The sequence below is a fragment of the Brachyhypopomus gauderio genome, chromosome 6 (genome assembly GCF_052324685.1).
Source record: "Brachyhypopomus gauderio isolate BG-103 chromosome 6, BGAUD_0.2, whole genome shotgun sequence".
Taxonomy (NCBI): domain Eukaryota; kingdom Metazoa; phylum Chordata; class Actinopteri; order Gymnotiformes; family Hypopomidae; genus Brachyhypopomus; species Brachyhypopomus gauderio.
The window spans coordinates 13193993-13216324 of NC_135216.1; the positions used below are offsets into that span (position 1 = coordinate 13193993).

The 22332-nt window shown below is 37.1% G+C and overlaps 4 protein-coding genes across 5 annotated transcripts; 2 read left to right on the top strand and 2 right to left on the bottom strand.

Moving 5' to 3' along the window:
* Positions 1-1652: 1652 nt before the first annotated feature.
* Positions 1653-4994, bottom strand: tfpi2 (tissue factor pathway inhibitor 2). Of its 2 annotated transcripts, none has more exons than XM_077008791.1 (5): positions 4830-4994; positions 4445-4615; positions 3422-3601; positions 2359-2542; positions 1653-2263 (listed from the first exon to the last, which is right to left on the bottom strand). In XM_077008791.1, the coding sequence occupies exons 1-5, from the start codon at positions 4900-4902 to the stop codon at positions 2257-2259; spliced, it is 615 nt and encodes a 204-aa protein (XP_076864906.1). In that variant the 5' UTR covers positions 4903-4994; the 3' UTR covers positions 1653-2256. The 2 variants fall into 2 exon arrangements, with proteins under 2 accessions (XP_076864906.1, XP_076864905.1); XM_077008790.1 differs by having other exon boundaries at positions 2369-2542; positions 4830-4989.
* Positions 4995-6257: 1263 nt separating this feature from the next.
* Positions 6258-7167, top strand: gngt1 (guanine nucleotide binding protein (G protein), gamma transducing activity polypeptide 1). The gene is made up of 3 exons (XM_077008793.1): positions 6258-6342; positions 6464-6562; positions 6867-7167. Exons 2-3 carry the CDS (start codon positions 6467-6469, stop codon positions 6990-6992), a joined length of 222 nt encoding a protein of 73 aa, XP_076864908.1. The 5' UTR covers positions 6258-6342; positions 6464-6466; the 3' UTR covers positions 6993-7167.
* Positions 7168-7496: 329 nt separating this feature from the next.
* On the top strand, positions 7497-19129 carry LOC143516894 (putative acyl-CoA dehydrogenase 6). The gene is made up of 9 exons (XM_077008789.1): positions 7497-7724; positions 12705-12825; positions 16330-16459; positions 16851-16957; positions 17295-17462; positions 17577-17750; positions 18189-18350; positions 18453-18603; positions 18844-19129. Exons 1-9 carry the CDS (start codon positions 7536-7538, stop codon positions 18932-18934), a joined length of 1293 nt encoding a protein of 430 aa, XP_076864904.1. The 5' UTR covers positions 7497-7535; the 3' UTR covers positions 18935-19129.
* Positions 19130-20285: 1156 nt separating this feature from the next.
* bet1 (Bet1 golgi vesicular membrane trafficking protein) lies at positions 20286-22200 on the bottom strand. The gene is made up of 4 exons (XM_077008792.1): positions 22030-22200; positions 21557-21666; positions 21388-21444; positions 20286-20553 (listed from the first exon to the last, which is right to left on the bottom strand). Exons 1-4 carry the CDS (start codon positions 22046-22048, stop codon positions 20398-20400), a joined length of 342 nt encoding a protein of 113 aa, XP_076864907.1. The 5' UTR covers positions 22049-22200; the 3' UTR covers positions 20286-20397.
* Between the last annotated feature and the right edge of the window lie 132 nt (positions 22201-22332).

Sequence of the window (22332 nt, forward strand, 5' to 3'; positions counted from 1 at the left end):
TTCTGAGGGCCACTGAATCTCCTTTTAATATAGAGCCATTAACCTTTACAAACAACTGCTGAGCTGATGCAGCACGCTGCCAAAGACAAAAGAATTCTCCATTCCTTTTTCTTTTTGAAATGTTTTTAAAAGCATAAATGTTTAAAGCAAGCAAAGAAAACTGTAAAGCTTTTTATTGCAAGTGTTTCAAAAATGAGTATTCTAAGCAATTTTGGTTATAGCAAAAAGAAAGAATTTTTTTTCCAAACTAAATCTGCAAAAGGAAAACACTAGAGGTTATTAAATTTAATTGACAATATATACATTGTCAGTATTTAATTTTGTATGTAATTTACCAGACAAATCCTTAAAGTATGAATACAGAACTCCACCTTGTGGCTGTTTAGGTCAAACTAAACATGGGGCTGAAGCACACAGTCACCAACACACCAGGAGGCGCTGCAGAAACATTTTTAGTTGCAGTTGGTGTGTATAATGGTTTATTACATTCCATTCATTCCATTGTGGACCTCTAGAGCTAATAATGTCCTCAATGCTAAGGCTGTGGGCTCACTGGGCCACAACTACAGACTTTTAACACATTCAGATATAACTGGACTGTGATAAAAAAAACCTCCAGGCTTGTTCTTTAATTATAAATTTTAAGACACTGTTGAGTAGCTACTCTAAAATATTCATTATCTACACTATATTGTTACCAGAGTGAGAAATGAAAGGGTGGTAGTGGTGGCCTCTTGCTGTAAAATGGGGGATAAAACAACACTTGATGTTCAAAATATATTCTTAATGTGGTACTTGAACAGTAGAAATTAAAATATTTACTTTGTTATATTGAAGTGATTAGAAAACAGTAACTACAACTGTAATTATATTCATTGTATTGGGTAATAAAAACTTCACACATATGTAAGGTCAGCCTTCAATAGTTCTTTTTAAATATTAACTGGAATATACATACACAACGATAAGTATGTTTTTGAATGAACAAATATACACTGAATGGGTGCAATTCTCAAGTAAATCTTAAAGAATTCTCATTTTAAATTCTAGCACATTGAGTAAAATCTATTAGTGTGGGTCACTTCCTGCCATTTAAAGTTAAACAGGGAATGCTCTACATACACCATGCAAAAATGCTTTAAATGAAAGCAGACACCATAAGCCTATGTGCCCATGGTGGTTTTGCATATACACTTTTAAAAATGTGTCTTGTGTACCTGGTTATATTGCATTAATTAGAAAAATGCAATCACAGCTGCAACTTAAATACAAAATCTATAACTTCATTATATTGGATAATAAACACTTCACACATATGTAAAGTCAGCCTTCAATAGTTCATTAAAATATGATTTTTTTATGTTGGATTAATAATTTTATTAAAATCACATTCATATATATATATATATATATATATATATATATATATATATATATAAAATAAAATAAAAAAATATATATATATATATATACAGTCATGCCCGAAAGTATTCATACCCCTGGCAATGTGAATAAAAGCTGAGAAATATTTTTTTCCCACAATGACGCCTCTTGTACATCATCGTATTATCTCCTGGGAGATGCCTGTGTCGTTTCCAGTCAAAAATATAATTTCTGGTTAAATAAAACACACACACACACACACACACACACACGTTTTACATATACTCTTTTATAATATGTATCTTTATACAAAATACCAGTTTTATAAAAACAAGAACAAAAATACCTACAAACATGGGGAAATGGGGATACACAGAATACAAAGTCATTTAAACAAGATTTTTAAAAGTTCATTATTAAAAGCTTTGTAATTAACAAAGAAAATTAGTTAACATTAACATAAAATGTTAAACACAGGTAAAAAAACAAAGGCAATCCTGGAGAAGCTTATCTTTTTGGATAATGTACATTCTACAGAAGGTCAGAAATAAAAACTTCAGTGAACATAATGTGCAGTTAGTACATTAAAAAGAAAATCACAGTGCAAATCCCCACAGTCAAAACATTACAAAAATATTTTAAGATTGTTTTACTATTAGCATATGTTAATTTACATACTGTCATCAGAGAAAGAGAAATATGTCCACTACAGTGGATTCACTTTTTACTAAGGGGAGAAACCTGTTTAGGTATGTGGTTTTGTGCTAGTTGAGAACAGTGCTGTTGGTGATGATCTACTACGGCTGTGACACATCACTGTGCATCAGGCGCTGAAGCCTTCTGGAAGTTATCCTTCTTCTTGGTTTCCATTTCTTACTCCCTGAAAACAACAAATGACAAATATTAGATCCTTATTGTAATGACTAATAACTTTCCATGATTATAATATTTGACCAAAAGTAGTGCCAAACACACTCGAGCTTACTTCTACCACAAACATCCATGCAGCTCTGTTTAGAGACAAAGTTGTTGTTGCTTCCCCCACATCCTGTGTATATGAACTCTTCACAGGTCTTTGTGGCAGAGTTGTAGTAATATCTTGGAATGGATGCGGAGCATTTCCCATTATCCAGGACATCCTGGCAAATCACAGGGACGGCTGCAAGACAGCACCACATAAAGTAAACACACAATATCTCTTATTCTTAATCACGATGTATACACTATGTGAGACAGGTTTAAGGTCTTCTAAATGAAACAGATAAGAGGCAGAGTAACATTAAATTGCATAGGGCCAGGTTGTCAAAAACATAGTAAATCTAACCTAAGTTAAAATTATTGTGGTTTTTTGCTAATGGTTTATGTTTAAATTTGCTTCCAAGACAAATAGAAATAATTAATGTTCATGGCCTATATATGATGTTTTATCCCCCAAACCGATGTATATACTATATAATAAAAATAAGAATAAGATTTTAAATACATTTTAAATGCCTCCTCAAAAAATTCATACATTTTGTTCCTCATCCTACAAGTGCTCAGCATACATGAGAACGTGTTCAAGGCATCATAGGTGCTCAGTGTACATGAGAATGTGTTCAGGGCATCATTGGTGCTCAGCATATACGAGAATGTGTTCAGGGCATCATAGGTGCCCAGCGTACATGAGAAAGTGTTCAGGGCATCATAGGTGCCCAGCGTACATGAGAAAGTGTTCAGGGCATCATAGGTGCTCAGTTTACATGAGAATGTGTTCAGTGCATCATAGGTGCCTCCTCATGAAGCTGGTTATTAAGAACACCAAGAGCATCCAGAGCATCATCACAAACTGTCCAGGAATTAGCGGCTCTGAAGAACTTTACGATCTACAGCATATTAAACCAAATATCAAATGTATTTTGGTTTAGCATGGCATAGTTAAACACAGCATGGTTTAATATTATTTGCATTATTTTTATACCTTCACGGTTTTTCTAAAATGTTTTTTTTTAACTAGGTGTGTACAAACTTTTGACTAGATTGTCTTTGATCTACATACATTTTGAAGGTACGCAGTACTCCATGCACGACTGTGGGGTGTGGAAGTTGTTCTCATTTCCATCACATCCTCCGTAGAAGAACTGATCACACTGCATGGAGGTCATGTTGAAATAGAAGCGTCTGAGAAGGGCTCTGCACCTCCCCTCTTCCTTTGGAAAACGACAAATTCGTGGAATTTCTAAAGAGGAAAAACACATGGCATATACATTTAACAGTGCTTTGTTAAAAGCATATCATTTAAATTAGTGTTGCATGCATTTACACATTTAATTACAGAATAGTACCCCACAAAACAGTAGGCTACATGCAGCAGAACAAGATCTCACTCAAAAAAGGAAGGACATTATTATTGCAAAATTATCATGTGTAGAAGTGTCATAAGTCACATATGTGTCATATGAAGTGTCAAAAAGTCATTTTGACAACAGACAGGCAGTGTGAGATTACTGTCTCATTCCAGATACATGTCAATATAATAATGCACAAGTTATAGAGCAATCTTTTTGCCAAAATTATATATATATATATATATATATATATATATATATATATATATATATATATATATATATATATAGCCATAAATTCCTCCTAATTAGGAACATTATAACACTGAAACATTATATTTGTACTTGTTCATACCATTCATATATATCAAACGTTGTTAAAGATCCCTTTAATAACTAGCTTCTCACCAAGGACACACAACCAACACCCCAACCGAACACATTTTCATACATCTCATTACTCTTTACTACAACTTACTTTTATCTGCAAAGCTCAGATTTAAAATACATACAGTATATCAGAATACCATGAAAACATTGAATATACTGATTTATGTCACCGTTCAACTAAGCCCAATTCTATATCAAATACAGACAAAGGGCTTATAAGGTCATCGGTCTGTATTTACGCCTCATCCCTTGGCAAAGGAAGTTCGGAAGGATATCAGAAAAGGGTTCTAATTCAACTAGTTATTCAAATAAAATTGTGTGTCAAAACGCTGTGTTACACCTACTTGGTATAGTGTAGCATGTTTTACGACATTCTTGAATAGACTCGAAGTTGTTGGCGTTTCCTGAACAGCCACCATATATAAATTCTTCACACTCCTGGGAGATTGTATTGTAGTAAAAACGAGGTATGTATGCCCTACAAGATCCTTCATCAACTTGTAAAAGGCACACTTCTGAAAGAAATTAAAGCAAGTTATCAGAAAACAGTGAAAAACAAACGGCGCAGCCGATAAAAAAATGTGTTTTAGGCGTGTTTTAAATCACATTCACATTTGGAAAAAACGGGAGCAATATCATTTTTTTTTCTCATTACTCAACCATTTTTAATTGATAAAGTACAATCAATGAAACCAAGAAACTTTGTGACCAAAAAAATCTTGAATTTACCTTTGGGCTTTAGACCAAAAACGCTCTGGAGTAAACTTATGAGTAAAAAGCTGCCGGTGAAAAGAGACTCCATTTTATAAGTCGGAAGACCCAGACCGAGATGTTTCTGGTGTGTAGCGACTGTTTCCTTCTATCGCATTTTATATCGGACTTGAAAAAGTTGTCCGTTGGGTATTAGAAGGGCGGTCTGTGATTATTTGACGTCTTTTGCCCCAATGTTGACTGTAGTACAACGTAAGACATTCGTAGTGTGTTTGCGTAGTGAGTGCATTTTTGCATGGCATTAATATTTCATATATTCTAAATGTTAAAACTTGGCGAAGTGTCAAGAAAATTATGCTAAAGGCAATGAATAATTTATTTTCATTTCTCTCTCATGTTTTCTAAGGCACCAAAATATTATCCTTCACTTAATGACTTACATATATGATTGACAATGTAGAATTTATGATTACAACAACCTGAAACAGTCCTACTGACATTTAGCTAACACGGGAAAATATTATCAAGTCTCTAAGTAAATGCCACACTAGAGTACAGAGATGATGCATTCACTAAATGAGCTCGTATCCCTGCCCCCCACCCAGGGATCACTGTCTGCTCCAGTGTAGTAATACTACAACCATCTTCGCCAAAACGAACAAAGAATGTGGGCAGGGTACAAGAAAACATACTCTCTTAACACGTTACGTAAGCTCTGAAATGAGGAGGGAAAATAACAATTGAACACCTAGTTTGGCAGTGAAACGCAGTAAAGAATCTCGAGATCTTTGTCTCAGTGACATCTCACTGCTATGATTTGTTCAGGATGCTTTCAGCTTTCACTTTGAAGAACTGTGACAGAATCCTTAAATAAGAGACAGCAGCATCCATGAATCCAGTCTAGTTTAACAAATGTTTTCAGCATTATTCCCAATCACCTACCCATCCATCAAAATCTCATTAGTTGGAAAGCATTTTAATACACTTCCACATTGCTTTTAAAACGATTTGTGCTGTAGACTGTATGAGCAGAAGACACATACTTTTGCCAACCTCTGATAATGTAATTTAACTAATTTAGGAAGAGTTTATTGCTGTGGTCACTGTGTGACTAGAGTGCACATGTCTCATTCAGTCCTTGAAGGAACAGGTTTATTAGTTTGATGGTCCACTGATCAGGGTAACAGGTTGAGCGTAAACACAGATTAACTTGCTTATCATTACAACCTGTAATACTCTGTCCCCTTGACCTATATTGGTACAGTAACAAAATCATAGCCAGGCAATTGAAGTATAAGTTCTGCCTGTTAAATCTACTGAAATTTTGAGTGATGGCCAAAAACAGTAAAACCATGAACACTTAATTTAAAATAAATGTTTGCAGTATTGCATGGGCACAATAAGAGTGATGGTTTTAATAAGATTAAGAGATTATACTGTTTATACAGATTACTTTATAACCAGGATTGAGATACAGATGGAAGATTCTCTGGCTGTTTTCAGGGAGGAAGGGAGCTGACTAGAAGCAGCGGTAAGTTTGGTTATCATTGATTTTATGTCATGTAAAACTGTCAAATATACATTTGATCTGAAAATCATGGGCAGCATTTAATTATTGTTGAAGAATCAGTTGTTGATTTCCTATTTCACAGAGAATGCCAGTCATAGATGTGGAGAATCTCACAGACTTGGATAGGGCGAAAATGGAAGTAGCTCAGCTGAAGATTGAGGTAAAACTAGAGAGGGAAAAGGTAAGCTATCGTAAGGTGCTGTCACTCATGTGTAGTAAGAAATAACAATAATAATGCAATGACAGTAAAAGTAAGCACTGAGATAGCCACAGGCTGCTATTCGTATGAAATCTGTTAAAAAAATTTCCTGTTAATGCACTTTTTGTACTGCATTGTGAAACAAAAAGCCAGTAGACACCAACAGTAAAACCTACTCTACAAACTGAATTGGGTTAATAATCAACATTACATTACAAACGTGTATTAATTTAACATAAGTGCAAAATGTATGATGGCTATAATAACACTAATGTTATTATTGTAGGTGTCAAAGTGCTGTGAAGAAGTCATGGAATACATTCAGGCTGGAACAGATGAAGATCCCCTGGTTAAAGGCATCCCAGAAGAGAAAAATCCATTCAAGGAAAAAGGGGGATGTGTCATTTGCTGAACTGGACACAGGAATTCCATAATCTTCTAGTCTTTAGATCTTCAGTACTGCACATGGACAGGTTACTGTTTAAACATGGTATCTTCTCTACTGCCTGTGAAACAGTGAAGGATAGATAATCGAATGACACTCAACGTCTTGTTTTCATTTGTAAATAAATACCCTTAGATGTGGACACACCTTGTGTTTTTTCTCTTTGGAGTCATGTATTTAAAAAGAATACACTTGTGCAAATATTGTCAGAGCTTTTGATGTCAACTCTTAGTTTTTACGTTCCTGACGTGACCACGTGTCGTATACTGTCAGTCAAAATGTCACCTAAGCTGATTCCAAACCCCGTTACAAATGTCACATTCTGAATATTTCAAGGATGTATGTTTTATAAACGTGTCCACGAGCGTCGCAAGCTGCTAAAGTTCAATACGTTTTGAAAAGATAAAACACACATTCCTGTGGTGAAAAGTATGAAAAAGACGAGAGATGCTGGTCTAGCGTGAACGATGTTTGTACGCATGCGCACGAGAGAGCTGCACTTCAACAACAATGGCACTATGTGGAAGAGTCTTGCGAAAGCCTTTGGGCATAAGTCATCGCCTTCTCAAAACTACTATAGTTTTCGATGAACGGCACTTATCAGCAAACGTGTCTGCCACATCTAACGCCACCTTCGAGACATCTGATCATGTCCTCTACACACAGGAGCATTTTGCACTGAAGGACTCTCTAAGAAAGGTAAACGTTAGTCTTAGCTTGCTGTGGTTAGATTTAAAGTGTGACAGACTGCACTTTGTTAGCTAATAGTTAACATCAGTGTACTCAAAACCTTCACGTTCAAGCACTAACAAGCACTGTGTGCTGGTTCTGAACAAATGTAGCTAAATGGCTAACCGAGCTCATTTGTATCGTGTGATATAACCCAGGCAATGTAGGTGAGAGGTCAATGTACAACTAAATAGCTACAGAGGTAACCTAGCTAACGTTTGAGCTGTTTATACATCACATAGATGGGTTAAAAACTAGGATATCGCTTTCTCACATCAAGTTGTGAGTGTATAACTACGTCTGCATCCTCGTTTTTAATGCAAACTCTGTGGTTGTCACGTGATCATTTATGAAAGACTAAAGCGTCCCAGCAGGACACGTATAGATTCACCAATGTACCAACATTAAATTATTAGTCATAAATACGCCGTATGTCAAAATGAAGTGACTGTGTAACGTTTTACACAACATAAATACACAATAAGTCAAAAGGAAGCGCAGTGACTGTGTAAGGTTTTACACAGTGAATTACACAATCACAAATCAAAGATTCGAGGTCATACACCTGTGCCAGTTGAGCGCTGTGAGAGGTCAATTACATGTTTTTAAAAAATCAACGTTTCACAAGTTTTCAAAAGTTTAATATTTTTGCTTCCAGTGTTACATGTGCACGTTATAAAAAGCTAAAAATGTAAGAGAAGTTAAAAATGGAAGAGAAAATGTAGGCCTGGAGGGGTGTAGAAAGGATGTGGCAAGCCGCAATTCTCTTGAGAGGCAAAACACACTTCTATACAATTTCAGTAAAAGTGTCTTTGTTCCAAAATAGTGTTAACTGGAAATGGCTTAACAAAGGGAAAGGATGTTGCTTTACGGCATAATCACCAAAGGGTCACAACAGGTTATGAATATGTCCTCAAAAATCCAAAGCAGAAAATACGAATACTTTTGAATGTTTGCTTGCCTTATCGTTTTGTTAAGATTATAAGGCTTTTCCCCAGATGCCTGGGAACCTGTGTATCTTATGTAATGTGCTCCTGTCAAAATTTGACAGGAGTTTAAAGTTGTTTGTTCTCTGTACTTCTTAAATAAGATGCACAACATATTTGACCATATTATTTTTTTCATCCACCACAGCTTAATTTATTTGTCAAATATTACTTCTATTACAATGCGTAATACTATCATGTTCGAGCAGATATTCAGGGTCGGCTTGTACTGTGTTTTACCTGCTCTCATTCAGTAAACATATTAGGATCTGCTCATCAGTTATATCTCCTGTTTGCTTATTATGCTTAAAAAAAGTGGATATAGTGCACTCTTGAGCCCATATTACGGGACAAACAAAGCATCATTGAAACTCTTCAGTCATTGCATTTCAGCAGCACTTTCCTTCTTCAAGTGCTGGGAGGCGTGCATGTGTGCGTTTGTCCTATTTCTTTAACCTACCAAAGTTTTGTCTTCATCACAGACTAACAGAAACTTTTTGTCACAGACACTATAATATGGAAGTCAAAAGGGTTCGACAAACAGACCTGATCACTAAGAATATTCATTTTTATTATCAATATTTGAATAAAAATCACTTACAAGCCAAGCTGCCCATTAAACGTGGGGAAATGTGGCAATCAATTTTGCATGCATTAATGTTGCCTAAACAATTATTGTCACTGTTTAAAGCAGGAATTCTCAACAGGGGTGAAACTAAATCTGCTACTGTTAAACAGAAATGAGCAGCATTAGATACCAAAAATTCAATCTCAGTACATTTTTATCTTAATGACTTTTTCTGTACATAAAGTAATTGGTACGATTGTTTATTTAAAAAGAAATAATGTTCTGTAGTCTGTTTTACCAAAGCTGGCAAATGTTGTGCTGCTTTTAACTTGTAGACATACAAGATACAAATGACATGATGGAAGCTCATAAAAATAAAAACAGCCAGGAAAATTATTAAATATCAGGACAGGGTGGGAGACCCTTCCCAACAGGACGTTACAGAACAGGACACGTTTTTGACAGGAAAGGGCACTACAATAAAACACATGAAGTATGACAGGATTGGGACAGGAAAGAATCAAGCAAAAGGGGACAAGGTCAATTGTTCAGTCACACACTATTCTGTTCTGCTATATAAGCTCATGGGTTTACTTTTGTGGGATTATGAAACGATTACCTTCAAAAATAGCTAAACATTGAAGTTCATTAAAAAGTAGTTTATGTTGTTGGTTCTGTGTTCTTCGCTCAGCACAAAGGTAGTGACATCTAGATTAGGTGTCCCAGTAGCAGGCCTAGGTCTTCTTACAATAGTTTCTTTTATTTAAGGGGATCAGAAATAACTGAACAGATTAAAAAAAAAAATTAAGAAATAAAAAAAATGTAATGTAGTGCTTTGTTGGAAATCCTTACCAGTCAGTCCTTACCCCTGAAGAAAGTTTGTAGGTGCTTTAGTAATTTCAGGTCATTGTCAAGGTATAGTGCTGTTGTGTTTTCATACATGGGGTTGGATCTAAACTACTAAGGTTCCTCTGTACACTCCCGAATTTACCCTCCTGCTGCTGTTAGCATTTGATAACAGTGGTAAGAATCGGTTAATAGGCGGTCATACCTCTTAGAGAGTGGTAAATTAGGAACATCCCAGAGCCTTGGCATTAGTCACTCATGACTTAACTGTGACTCAATTCTATTTCCCACCTCACTTACCTCAAGTGCCAAGTAGACGCGTTTTTCCTGTTGTACTTACAAGGTGTCGTATCCAGGCGAATTATGACGCTGAGTTTTACTACATTTCTCAGTTGTGATAATATTGCTGTGGGGAAAAAAACATACAGAATGACAGGAGAAATTCTTCATTTCATGTGTAATGAAGGAAATTATATTAGTGATGGTGTTGGAGAGCACTTAGAAGGCTTTTGAACAAAATCAGTAGGAGGAATATGTGTCTCTGAATTGATTACACTAAACTATCTTTTATCTTTCAGTGCTGAAGCACTGAATTCTCTACCCCTCTCTCTACAAAACCATACTTATCTTTATCTTCTGAAAACCTACCACTTTCAAAAGTATTTTTGTCTTTAAATGTTGTTGCATTTTAAATCAATGTTGGTGTTGTTAAAGATGCTATATAAATAAAACATAATTTTCCACATTTGATAGTTACACATATCATAACTTGGCCAGTCACATAAACACTGAAAAACACCTTCGTTTGCAGACAACTCCTGGAATATTCCAGCGGATAATCACCTATTCGTAAACTTTACAGCATTGTACACTCACAGTATCACCTAGCCTTTCTGTTGAGTCCCAGCGATGTATTGGCAGATGCAAAGCTGAAGTTTTTAAGTCCTTCAAAAGCAAACATGTGACAAGTTTTCTCCTTCCTGCACCCCTCCTCCCCCGTTGACAGTACAGCGAGCGAGGACAGCCTAATTTAAAAATGAACACACACGCATGCAACTGGCGACATTTTCAACAAGGTCACTTTGCAGCAAATATTATTTTCAAGAAGTGCTATCATGTGGTTACAGCTCTCTGAAGGTCATCTGTGTTGTCCTGAAGGATCCACACCGTTGAAATCGCAATATCACATAGGTAAAATACAACACCATCGTGATTTGTTGGTGTTTTTGCATAGCTGTCTGTGAGTAGTAATACAACTTCAGCCTCTGTTTATATTACTCTTTCTTTATTTTAGGCTCTTCATTAGTCGGTTATGATGGTTGTATTGACACTATGAATCATAACCAGAAAAATCATTAAAATAAAAAACCTAACCATGTACACTCAGGCCTGTGTGTTGATAAAGATCTAACTATAGTGACTTACCTAGTAAAAAGTAAAGTAAAGTAAAATACATTTATATAGCACTTTTCACAGGCATAAGCCACAAAGTGCTTTACAACGGAAAATAAAATAAAATAAATCAAAGACACAAAAACACACATACCTGGACCCATATAAACATTTTGGCCCACTACTGAGGCTTTCTTTGCTTATTTCTTCTTAATTATTTCTTAATCTTTCTTTATCTGGAGAAATTGTTTTAATGTAAATTTGTCATATTTTGTCAATTGTGATTTTTCACCGCAATCGAAATTTGTCCTCCGCTTTTAACCCATCTGTGCAGTTAGAAAACACACACACACACACACACACACTAGTGATTACTAGGGGGCTGTGGATCACACATGCCCAGAGCAGTGGGCAGCCCTAGCCCGGTGCCCGGGGAGCAGTTGGGGTTAGGTGCCTTGCTCAAGGGCACCTCAGTCATGGCCTCAGGTCTGGGAATCAAACCCACGACCCTCCGGTCAAAAGACCAGTTCCCTACCACCAGGCCATGACTGTTTTAGCTACAAATATTGATATAAGCACAATGCATCTTAATCACAGTGTTCAGATAGGATATCTGATGGTCAGTATCTGAATATCTGGTGGACATTATATAGAGTTACAGAGAGTTAGATGTGGCAGAATTATTACTTCTAAATTTTTCTGAAAAATTGTTATTATTTTGAAAGTGTTTGTGAAAAAGTAATCCAATGTGTCACAGTACAGAGGCCCCCTGTCAGCAGCGACAGTATTCTATGTTGTCTTCATATTGTTTGTGTCATGTTTGCCCCTCAGGTGGGCGTGGCCATTAAGGAGTTTGCCACCTGAGGGTCATTTGTCTGTCTATTTATGTCATATTTGTACCAGTTGACTGCTGGTTATTGTATCCTTAATTTGGAGTATGTCATGGGTTTTGAGTTTGTGCACTTTATCCATTAAATCCTCCATTTTCTGCACTTCCTTGCCCATTCCACAATGTTTTATAATCAATTCAGTAATTTTGTCATCGTACATATAGCCTACTAGCCTCAGGTTTAGCTAGCGTACAATGCTAGGCATACAATACAGTTGTTGAGTGTTTTAGAAAACAAACAAACCATTGCTTTTGGACAACTCTTGCAGATCATCGATCAGGAGATCAATCCTCATGTCGATAAATGGGAGACAGAAGGCCAGTTCCCTGCTCACAGGATCTTCAAGATCCTAGGAAGTGCAGGATTCTTGGGAGTCAGCAAGCCTGTGGGTGAGCAAACAATAAGTGGCTAAAGTGACCTGAGGTTACAAGCCATTATTTGAATGTCTCATTTTTCTAATTCTTATAAGAATCCAGCATTTAATAATGGTAATATTAACTAGAATTCTTATGAATAATCTCTATCACAAAAGAAGAGATACCAGCATGAGCTAAAAATCATAATTCACTTGGGGGAAATTAGACTGCCCCCAGAAGGCCCTGAATATTAAATAACCATCCTGAAGCAAATGTCTCTTCAGCAACCAGACATTACTTTTTATGAAATGCCACTTATTAAAACATCATTTTGAAAATTACTAAGGTAAATGATTGAATGTACATTAAGTGAAAATTTTCTATTAAAGTTTGAAAAATGTAGAATGAGGTAGGGGAAGGCAAGCGACATAATGTTTATTGACAACAGACAGAGACCAAGAAACAGGTGAAACGGCTAACAGAAGGTAATCTAACAAGGGGGTGTGGTGGCGGCAACAACCACGACTATGACAACATGGAGGGGGGGTGGTGAGGGGTGGTACCGTTTCATAATGTTATTCCGTTAAGTGGAAGTGAAGGCTCCTGGTGATTTTTGAGCTGGAAAGTATTAATTTATTAAATGGCTAATGTCTAGTCATGTAACCAAAATGGAGCCAGTAGTATGCTCAAAATACAGTGTGTCCCACAAATTATCTACACCCCCTAAATCAGGGGTCACTCGATTCGACACTCGCTTAGCACCCCCCACGCTCCCCCCAAAAAACTTTTGCTCGATATCAATCTGGTATCCCTCCGCAATAATTGGTATCCAAGAAGTAGCTCCCAGTTTCAAAATGGTTGGTGACCCCTGCCCTATATCATCCACCAGTGAATCATTCGTTTTCTTTGAACATAATTTTATTTTTATACTTTATGTTTCAATTACATGGGTCTGCAGAGGTGGGTTTTTGTTGTCAAGAACGATGCTGAGAGCTTGTTGCGTTGTGCCACTGGGAAAATGACTTTATACATCTGTAGGTCAGTGAAGAGCGCCTCTCGCATTAAGAAGTGCTGACACTGGGAGACGTTTGCATTAACAGGCAGGATTAAGACTTGAGAAGCCTGTCCTAGTCTCAGGATTACCATCACCTCACCTCATTAGTATACAGTATTTGATAATTGCGATACATTCTACATTTGCATGATAACAAACATATATGGAGTTTAAAAAAAAGAAGGATTTGAGCAGATTAAGTCAAAATTTACTCAATATACAAGCAAGTAGTGCACATCAAATTGTTTGCCATTAGTTTCAAGTGTGAGTTTGGTCCTCAAATACAATATGAGATGAACAGGGTATTACACTGTTCTTGAGTCTTGATTTGTGCTTGGTAGGGACTTTTAAATGTTATGTTTGATGTCTGTGTTTCTTGTCAAGAGATTACTGAAATTCTCTGCATTATAATGCTCAAAAACATTTGTTTTCAAAACAATGCAGTTTAAAAAAACTGCACAAAAAAAAGCTACTTTTCATATTACATAAAAGTCCCTGGTGTTGCTGAGCAGGAAAACTGGCTGGTCCAGGACTTGTTATTCCAATTCATGACATATTTAGTGCAGTCAAACACTTGCTTAGCTTGGCAGCTTACCTTGTTTTGTTCCTCTTTAGGGTGGTTTTATCAAGCTCTATAAATATATGACGGCAGACTCCACTGGACACCCTAATCTGTGTCGGCGTCTTGTCCTTTTTAACATTTCTGGATTACTCAAATGGAAATGAAAAGGGCTGCTGTCTAAATGTTAAACACAGATAATACAGATAAGACATTTGTTCTTTTGCCTTTTCTGAGCGTTCCTGTGCAGCTAGAATCATACATTTCATTTCACAGTGAACCCAGTGTAACAATGAAACTACTCTTCTCACTACTGTGACTTTGTGATACTGAGACAGGGAGTGTTAAGATACACACTTGGATGTAATTGAATTATTTGAGCTCATGCACTCACTTTATAAATTCAGTAAACTCACTTTAATGCAGAATGTGTTCAGGAGCTGTGTGTGTCTCTCTATGGGGCTTCATTAAACTCCTATGCGGAGCTGTTTTGTTCAGACTCAGTGCAGCCTCTTTTATCTGTTAGCACTTTGAGGCGTCATTACTTCAATATCGGAGTCTCTTTGCGTCTGTATGTTTCCGTTGCTTGCACTTTCCTCTTCTAAAGCCTGAGAACACAATGACAGTACCTGTGATATTACAGGAAATGGGTGGAGAGCTCCCCTTTACCACTTACCATGTTGTCAGGTCCTGACCTGGTATCCATCTACTGGACAAGTGTATTTTCTGAAATTATGTTTTGCAAGGCATGAAGGATTCTTGTGACAGTTAAAAACATCCAAGTTTATTTTACCTTTTACCGTTTTCTGTAGTAGAATGTAAGATGCTGGAAAGTGAAAGTTTACACTGAGATACAGCCAAGTGGCAGAAATCATAAAAACAAATACATTCAGTATATAGAAGTTTGTGCTGAATGTACCCAAGTCCAAATGGTAGTAACTTCAGAGAATTGTGGAGAATAACAAGGCTAAAATCCTATGAGACCTCTGGATCCAGACAGATAAATAAATAGTTGCTAACCAATTACACATCATGGTAGTAGCTAAGATACAGAAAAACAGCAGTAGTAATAGATGTGCCAGTCCCAAGTGATGGAAACATCCAATGGAATATGAGAAGTTGGAAAATACCAGGGACTGAAAGGAGAAATGGAGAGATATGGAGCTTTAACATAAAGGTTGTCCCAGTGGTGATAATGGCACGTAGGCCTGTGACCCCTAAGATAGAGGAATGTTTCCACTAGATCCCAGTAATGACAACAATCTCATTCCAGAAGAGTCCTATCCTAGAAACAGTGAAAATACTGTCACACCTCCCAAAAAAGATGTGAAGATATTAAAGATATGATCACCCAATGGAAGGGTGTGACAGCAGTGAAACATTTTGTATTAAACTAAATTATTGTATTGTAAAAGTATAACAGTTATACTAGTAATAGTAATAACTGTTAATAGTAGCAGTAGTTGTCATTGCACTCGATTGAAGCGTGGCAACAAAAAAGCTATTTTGCACCAAACATTTTTATAAAACCAGGTTATATCCCTTTCATGCCGGTAAATAACCAAAAATAATTATTTTCTTCATGGGCAGCATTGCCAAGATGTCACCAAGTTTCAGGAATTAATGTCTCAAACAATTATAAAACAAGAAAGCTTAGATTAACTTATCTCATCTCATCTCCAAGTATTTGGTCTTTGCTCCAGAAATGGAGATAAACATTATAGTGCGAACAAGTCAGAATGATGTTGCTTTTCCAATAGTGTTCACTAAATTGGCATGATCTTCAGAGTGTTCCCTAGAGACCCCAATTACTGAGATCAAAGCTGGTGTTAACAATGCACCTGCTGTGGTATTGAAGTCTGGGAAGATGCGGCTGAAGTAAAAACACCCATTTGGGCTTTGCTGTGTTGTTTGATGTTGGCAGAGTATGGAGGTCTGGGACTGGACTTCAGCTACAGTGTAGCTGTGGCTGAGGAGCTGGGGAACATCAACTGTGGAGGCATTCCCATGGCCATTGGTGTTCAGAGTGATATGGCCACGCCCGCACTGGCCAGGTATTTTTATTTATGTTTTTGTGCATGCAGTCAGGTGAAATATTTAACCTTAAGTCTTTGAGAATAACTGTTGACAAATTGGATATTAGTAGCTTATAAATCTTGTATGGTAAATTGCCACTTTAATTTTGCATTCTGAATGCTGCAGAGTTCAAACATTGTGTTCCTTAATTTTGTGTTGTTATGATAGAATATATTAATGTAATGTTGCAGTAAATGCTTTTTCTTTTAATGAAATATAAATCCTTCAAGCAAGGGTTTCCGTTGCTTCTCATGAGGCTTGCTGTGGTTGTTCTAGTTATGACATCAAGAAAACACCATGCTGAATAGGCTAATAAATAATGTGTAATTATGGCTCTGAGGGATTTAACTGAGCTCTGTGCCACTATAGGTTTGGTTCTGCAGAGCTAAAGAATGAGTTTTTGCAGCCTACCATAATGGGAGATATAGTGGCATGCCTGGGAGTGAGTGAAGCTGGTGCCGGCTCAGATGTGGCAAGTAAGTCTTTGCTTTGCCCAGGGCAACCTCTAAACAAGGAATGAAAATGGACAAAGGGGGATGTAGACCTAATTATTTCTTAAAGTGAACACTTCAAAGCATTTTAGGCATGGTAAGATTAAATAACTCAATTTCATGGGGATACCATGCAGAGCTAATAGCTGCATTTTATCTCTGTTTTTCTGTTTGTTTTATGCAGTTCTTTCCTTTGCAAGCGTTTTATGCTTTAACATTTTTTTGACAGTATTTCTGTGTAGGCTTTATTTTTGCATTTGCAGTTCTGGAATTTAAAGCAAGACTGAGGAGGACTAAGGATTAAAACACTTATGTGTTCCAGGTATCAAAACTAAGGCTGTGCGTAAAGGAGATGATTTTGTCATTAATGGTGGAAAGATGTGGACCACCAATGGAGCACAAGCAGACTGGATGTGCCTCCTGGCCAACACCAGCGATGGACCTCCACACAAGAACAAGTCCCTCATATGCTTACCCATGAATTTACCTGGTGATGTGCATCTTCAAAGCTTAATGCCTTAATATGGTCATCAGGAACTTTTACTCCTCTCATTGCTATGACAATCATGGTAGTAGATGCTAATTAAAAAAATCACATTTACAGGAATCCATATTGCTCGTAAGATCGAGAAGTTGGGGATGTGGTCATCAGATACAGCAGAAGTGTTCTTCGATGATGTTCGGGTGCCGTGTAAAAACGTCATAGGCCAAGAGGGCATGGGCTTCACATACCAGATGCTGCAGTTCCAGGAAGAGCGTCTTTGGGGAGTAGCCAATAGTAAGCAATGGTGATGCTTCCCATGTGTCTCATATCCTGAAGTATGTTACTCCCTACTACTGAATATGATTAATCCATTGTGATCGGAACGTCACAGGAATGAACAGCAGTGCAGCTTATATCATACAGCACATCTCCATTTTTCCACTTTGCTTAGTGTAAAGTGTCATTTGAAATGGTTTTTTCCTTTGATGTCAGACTGATTGGACAAAATGGCTACCATATGTGCATCACTGAAAATTGATATATTTATTCTTTTCTAAGAAATGTTGTTCTTTGATCTCAGGAGCATTCCTGCTTTTTCTCCCCTAAACATGTTTAGAATAATCTTTGAGAAATACGTACTCAAATAATTTGCAATACAAGATAGATCTCTTGCTATTCATCGTATATGGAATGAATGCAGTTTTCCAACCAGCCCTGTTTCTGTTTTAAAAGTTCTGACAACTATGGATAAAGTGGTGCAGGAGACAATCAAGTACACTCGTCAGAGGAAGATCTTCCAGCAGCCAGTGCTGCACCACCAAGTTGTGCACTTCAGGTTAGCAGAGCTTCAGACCGAGATCGAGCTACTGCGTTCCCTCCTCTACCGCTGCACAGGTGCACCTCAGTTTTCTTTTAAATTTCAAATCTGGAATTATTCAAGAATGACAGCATAAAGTATGAACACATTTGGTCGTGACTCTTGTCCACCATCTTTAGCTCTCTACATCAAGGGCGTTGACGTAACAAAGCTGGCCTCCATGGCGAAGCTCAAGGCGGGCCGCCTGGCGCGAGAGTTAGGAGACAGCTGCCTGCAGTACTGGGGAGGAATGGGCTTCACCAGCGATGTCATCGTCAGTCGCTTCTACAGGTTGGTCTCCGTCCATCGCTTTCAATTTGATCCCTCGAGTCATTGCCCACATCCCATTATTAAGCAGGAGTGACACCTAGTGATACGAGACATTAAAGCAACACAAATGCATTTGCCTTGTTTCTTAGGCTGTAGTTTCGATTACCAGATGGTCATTTCCGATACTCCAATTATCATTTACATTAAGGTACAATTATAGCTCCATATAGCTAATATGATTACGCTTGTTTTTGTCATTAGGGATTCCAGGTTGATGTCGATCGGGGCAGGAGCAGATGAGGTCATGCTGTCAATCATTTGCAAATATATGGACACCCTACCCAAGAAATAACACCACTAACACGATGAAAAGCAAAGTGCACTTAGTGTAGCTTGGAAATCGAATTCAAGCCCTTTTAATGAAGGCTGTACAGCATCTTCAATTAAAAACTGTGAGCATGGAATGGGAAGCTGCTCTCTTTAAGCACTGTATACAATTACATTGTAGTCTTTGTAGCAGTCACAATTAAAACCTGCTTTACTTATACTCTTCTGTTCTCTGTGTTTCTTTCTTTAAAAATGACAAAAAATAAGCTTTGATTTTTAATAAAACACCTTGAAGCTTTGTGATTACATCCAGCTCATGGCTTATTGGGTTTTGTTATGCCTGCAGTTCCAGCAGAATCATGATATACAGCTCAAGCTGAATATGCACACATGCATCTCTTAAATGTAGAAAGTATGTGCAACACATCCTATACATTTTGAAGTCAACATTTAATGCCTTATAGATTTTTTTTTTGTTTACAAATGATATTTGTTAGAAAATACCAAAAAGGATATGCATTTCTCTTACTCCAGAAGTAAATTTCAAAGATCAAAGAACTGAACTATATATCCAAAATATCTGAATAGATATGGATTAATATACAAAGATAAGAGAAAGCTGAATAATTAAAATTGGGTCAGTATCTGTAACCTATGCTTTTTCAAAACAAAAAAATATATATTTATATAATAAAGCAATACATTTCAGTTCCTTAAAAAGTGAAATACAAATGTTATGGCCCGATCTTAAGACCAATTTAAAACTTATGTATTCTGTGTTAGTCTATACTAAATTGAATTTCTTCTTACAATAACTAATCAGATCATTGTGTAATTATGTTTGTATAATTTTCTCTCAACTTTGGAGTTTCCATAATAAACATGGAAATACATAACCTAAAGGCCAGCTCAAAGTTGTTCACACTATGCAAAGTGAAATTCCTCTCAGCAGCTTGCAGAACACACTATGAACTATTACACATTGCTCAGTGTGTTTTCATTTTTGAAATATTTGATCAGCATCAGCATAACCCAGATCTACTCATTCATATAAATTAACACATTTTTTTCAGGCAGTTCACAATAAAGCACTCAGATACACATTTAGAAAATGACATACTAAACTGTGGCAAATACTTCAAACAGAGGACCATTAATCCTAGGAAATAGCTAGGTATCCACAATGGTGCACACCGCTGTTGCTTCAAAGCATTTCTATCTTGCAAGCAATACCCAAAGCAAAAGCACTTATGCCCCTTAAATTTGAAATCACTGTGGCAAGGAGGAACTCAGGCATATTAAATTTCAGTCCACAACATTGCACAATAACCGCGATAAAATACCTCCAGTAAGATAGATGTTAATGGAACCCGAACGTCAGTCCTTATCTTTATTGTTGACGTCACTGCCATGATCCTGACCATCTAATCCAGCTGAACATGGCTCTCAGGGTGAGGAAGTCCAGAGAAATGTCAAACAGTCTGTACATCACCTCAGTTTGATCACCCAATAAAGGACTACAAAAACAAAAAGAGCGAAAAGAAGCATGTAGCAGTAGATTTTGGTCTGACTTCCTCTGGATAGCAGCTTCAGTCTGCCCATGGTAGCTCCCAGTAGACCACCAGTGGAGTCAAAATCCGTGTCCTACAAAATGAATCAGAAGTTGTATGTAGTGACTAGGGTTAGATCAATGATTACATAATATTTATTTGTATAGCCCCTTTCATACATACATACATACATACATGCATACAATTTCTGAGCCTGTAGCAACATTTCCATATTCCTCTACAGATAAAAGATGTCCTAAGACAACTGAAAATTGCATGGCTTTGGTTTAACTATAGCTAGCACTCTGTAAGATGTCTTCTTTTTTTAATAATGAAAAGGGCACTTTGTGGAAAAACTCCAAGAAGCATTCCCTCACCAAGAAAATAGCTAATTAATGCCTGATGCTGTCAGCCTTAAATATTTAAACCACAGACTAATTTGCATTCTGGAACTAAAGCACATTGGAGCTGACGAGAGTTGTGGTAAGTGAGATAAGCATAACCTTCTGATATCTAAATCTTATTTAACCTTATTTTAACATGGAAATGTAAGCACCAACATTTTTATATTACGGTTTCATCCCTATCAGAATGTAGAACACATTGTTTTATCATATAGTGATTTCCTTTGAAATTAAAGGTCATAGAATATGACTTTGGTGTATTACAGTACATGTCTCATTTGGGATCCCTATCATATTTGGACATATGGATATTTAAAAGATTTCAGTTTCTACAGTCAAGGCAAATAGGCATAGACAAAGGAATATACCATTTTTGTGACGGCTTGTAAATGCATATACAGAACAGTTAAAGGGGAACCAACCCTGGAGAAGGACAAATAATAAACACGTCGACCATCTGCTTCACAAACTACTCCAGCAACAATGTTTAACTCATTACATGCAGCATGTCAACGCAAACTTACCATCTCTCCCAACATTTTATTTTGGCTTTTGACTTCATTCCCAATATCTATTGACAGCTGAAAGAAAGAATGAATGAACTTGGGTGAATTGCTCAGACAAGCACACATTTAAAGCACAAATAATCTCTAGTGTACACTGACATAACTGGTCAACATAACGTCAACTTACATGTTTCAGCGCGTTGACTTTGGCTCGAAGACCTTCCTGTAAATGTTCGTTTTCCTCCTCGTAAACACTGTATCCGCTTGCGACATAACCTCCTTGCGGGGCTCCCTCACCTGTACAAAATGAAAAGTTGCCACTTTTGGGAAGAAATATAACCAGAAACAACAAAAACAACGGCGGAGATTAGCCAACTAGCTAAATCAGTGTGCTAGCAGGACGCTTCCATGGACGAAGATGAAGCTAATGTAGCTAAAGCTCAATCACGGGCTAATACCTGGACTGGACGCAAAATAACCAGCTAGCGAACGTAGTCACCTAGGTAACCAGCTCGCGCCGTGTTGATGTAGATTGGCGTTATTAGTAGATGGGGAGCGTTAGTTTATATTCTCTATTGTCAGCCTAGTTATCCTCTAGCTAGTGAGGCTAACTGACACATTTCATTGGATGACTAGCGTTAAAGCAAGTTAGCTACGTACCCAACCCTGCACGCCTCATTTTGCTGTCTGTAGTTAATTCTGTAGTGTCACACCGCAACTATATACCTATACCAATTTCGTCTTAAACTCAGTTGTATGTATATTTAAGACTAACTGCTATGGACAATTAAGTTCTAACTTTAGGCTACGTCTCTGAGCCACGACATCCTACGGGAGCCCGGATAGACGTGCTGCTCAAAATCAACGCAAGACGGAAATGGAGGATACTGGGTAATGTTTTTTTTTTTTTTTTTTTTTGTAGTTTTAGCATTAGCTTGTATGTACCTAGGTCTAATTCAGCGA

Excerpts from the sequence above, each read along its gene's own strand:
- tfpi2 (XM_077008790.1), bottom strand. The coding sequence starts at position 4,902 with ATGGAGTCTCTTTTCACCGGCAGCTTTTTACTCATAAGTTTACTCCAG. Across the intron at positions 2,543-3,421 it reads GTACTGCGTACCTTCAAAAT|CCGTCCCTGTGATTTGCCAG; the intron begins GTATGTAGATCA and ends GCTGTCTTGCAG. Across the intron at positions 2,264-2,368 it reads CATGGATGTTTGTGGTAGAA|GGAGTAAGAAATGGAAACCA; the intron begins GTAAGCTCGAGT and ends TGTTGTTTTCAG.
- gngt1 (XM_077008793.1), top strand. The coding sequence starts at position 6,467 with ATGCCAGTCATAGATGTGGAGAATCTCACAGACTTGGATAGGGCGAAA. Across the intron at positions 6,563-6,866 it reads TAAAACTAGAGAGGGAAAAG|GTGTCAAAGTGCTGTGAAGA; the intron begins GTAAGCTATCGT and ends TTATTATTGTAG.
- LOC143516894 (XM_077008789.1), top strand. The coding sequence starts at position 7,536 with ATGGCACTATGTGGAAGAGTCTTGCGAAAGCCTTTGGGCATAAGTCAT. Across the intron at positions 17,751-18,188 it reads TCTTTGGGGAGTAGCCAATA|TTCTGACAACTATGGATAAA; the intron begins GTAAGCAATGGT and ends CTGTTTTAAAAG. Across the intron at positions 18,351-18,452 it reads CCTCCTCTACCGCTGCACAG|CTCTCTACATCAAGGGCGTT; the intron begins GTGCACCTCAGT and ends CACCATCTTTAG.
- bet1 (XM_077008792.1), bottom strand. Across the intron at positions 21,445-21,556 it reads AAGTCAACGCGCTGAAACAT|CTGTCAATAGATATTGGGAA; the intron begins GTAAGTTGACGT and ends TCTTTCTTTCAG. Across the intron at positions 20,554-21,387 it reads ATAAAATGTTGGGAGAGATG|GACACGGATTTTGACTCCAC; the intron begins GTAAGTTTGCGT and ends TTCATTTTGTAG.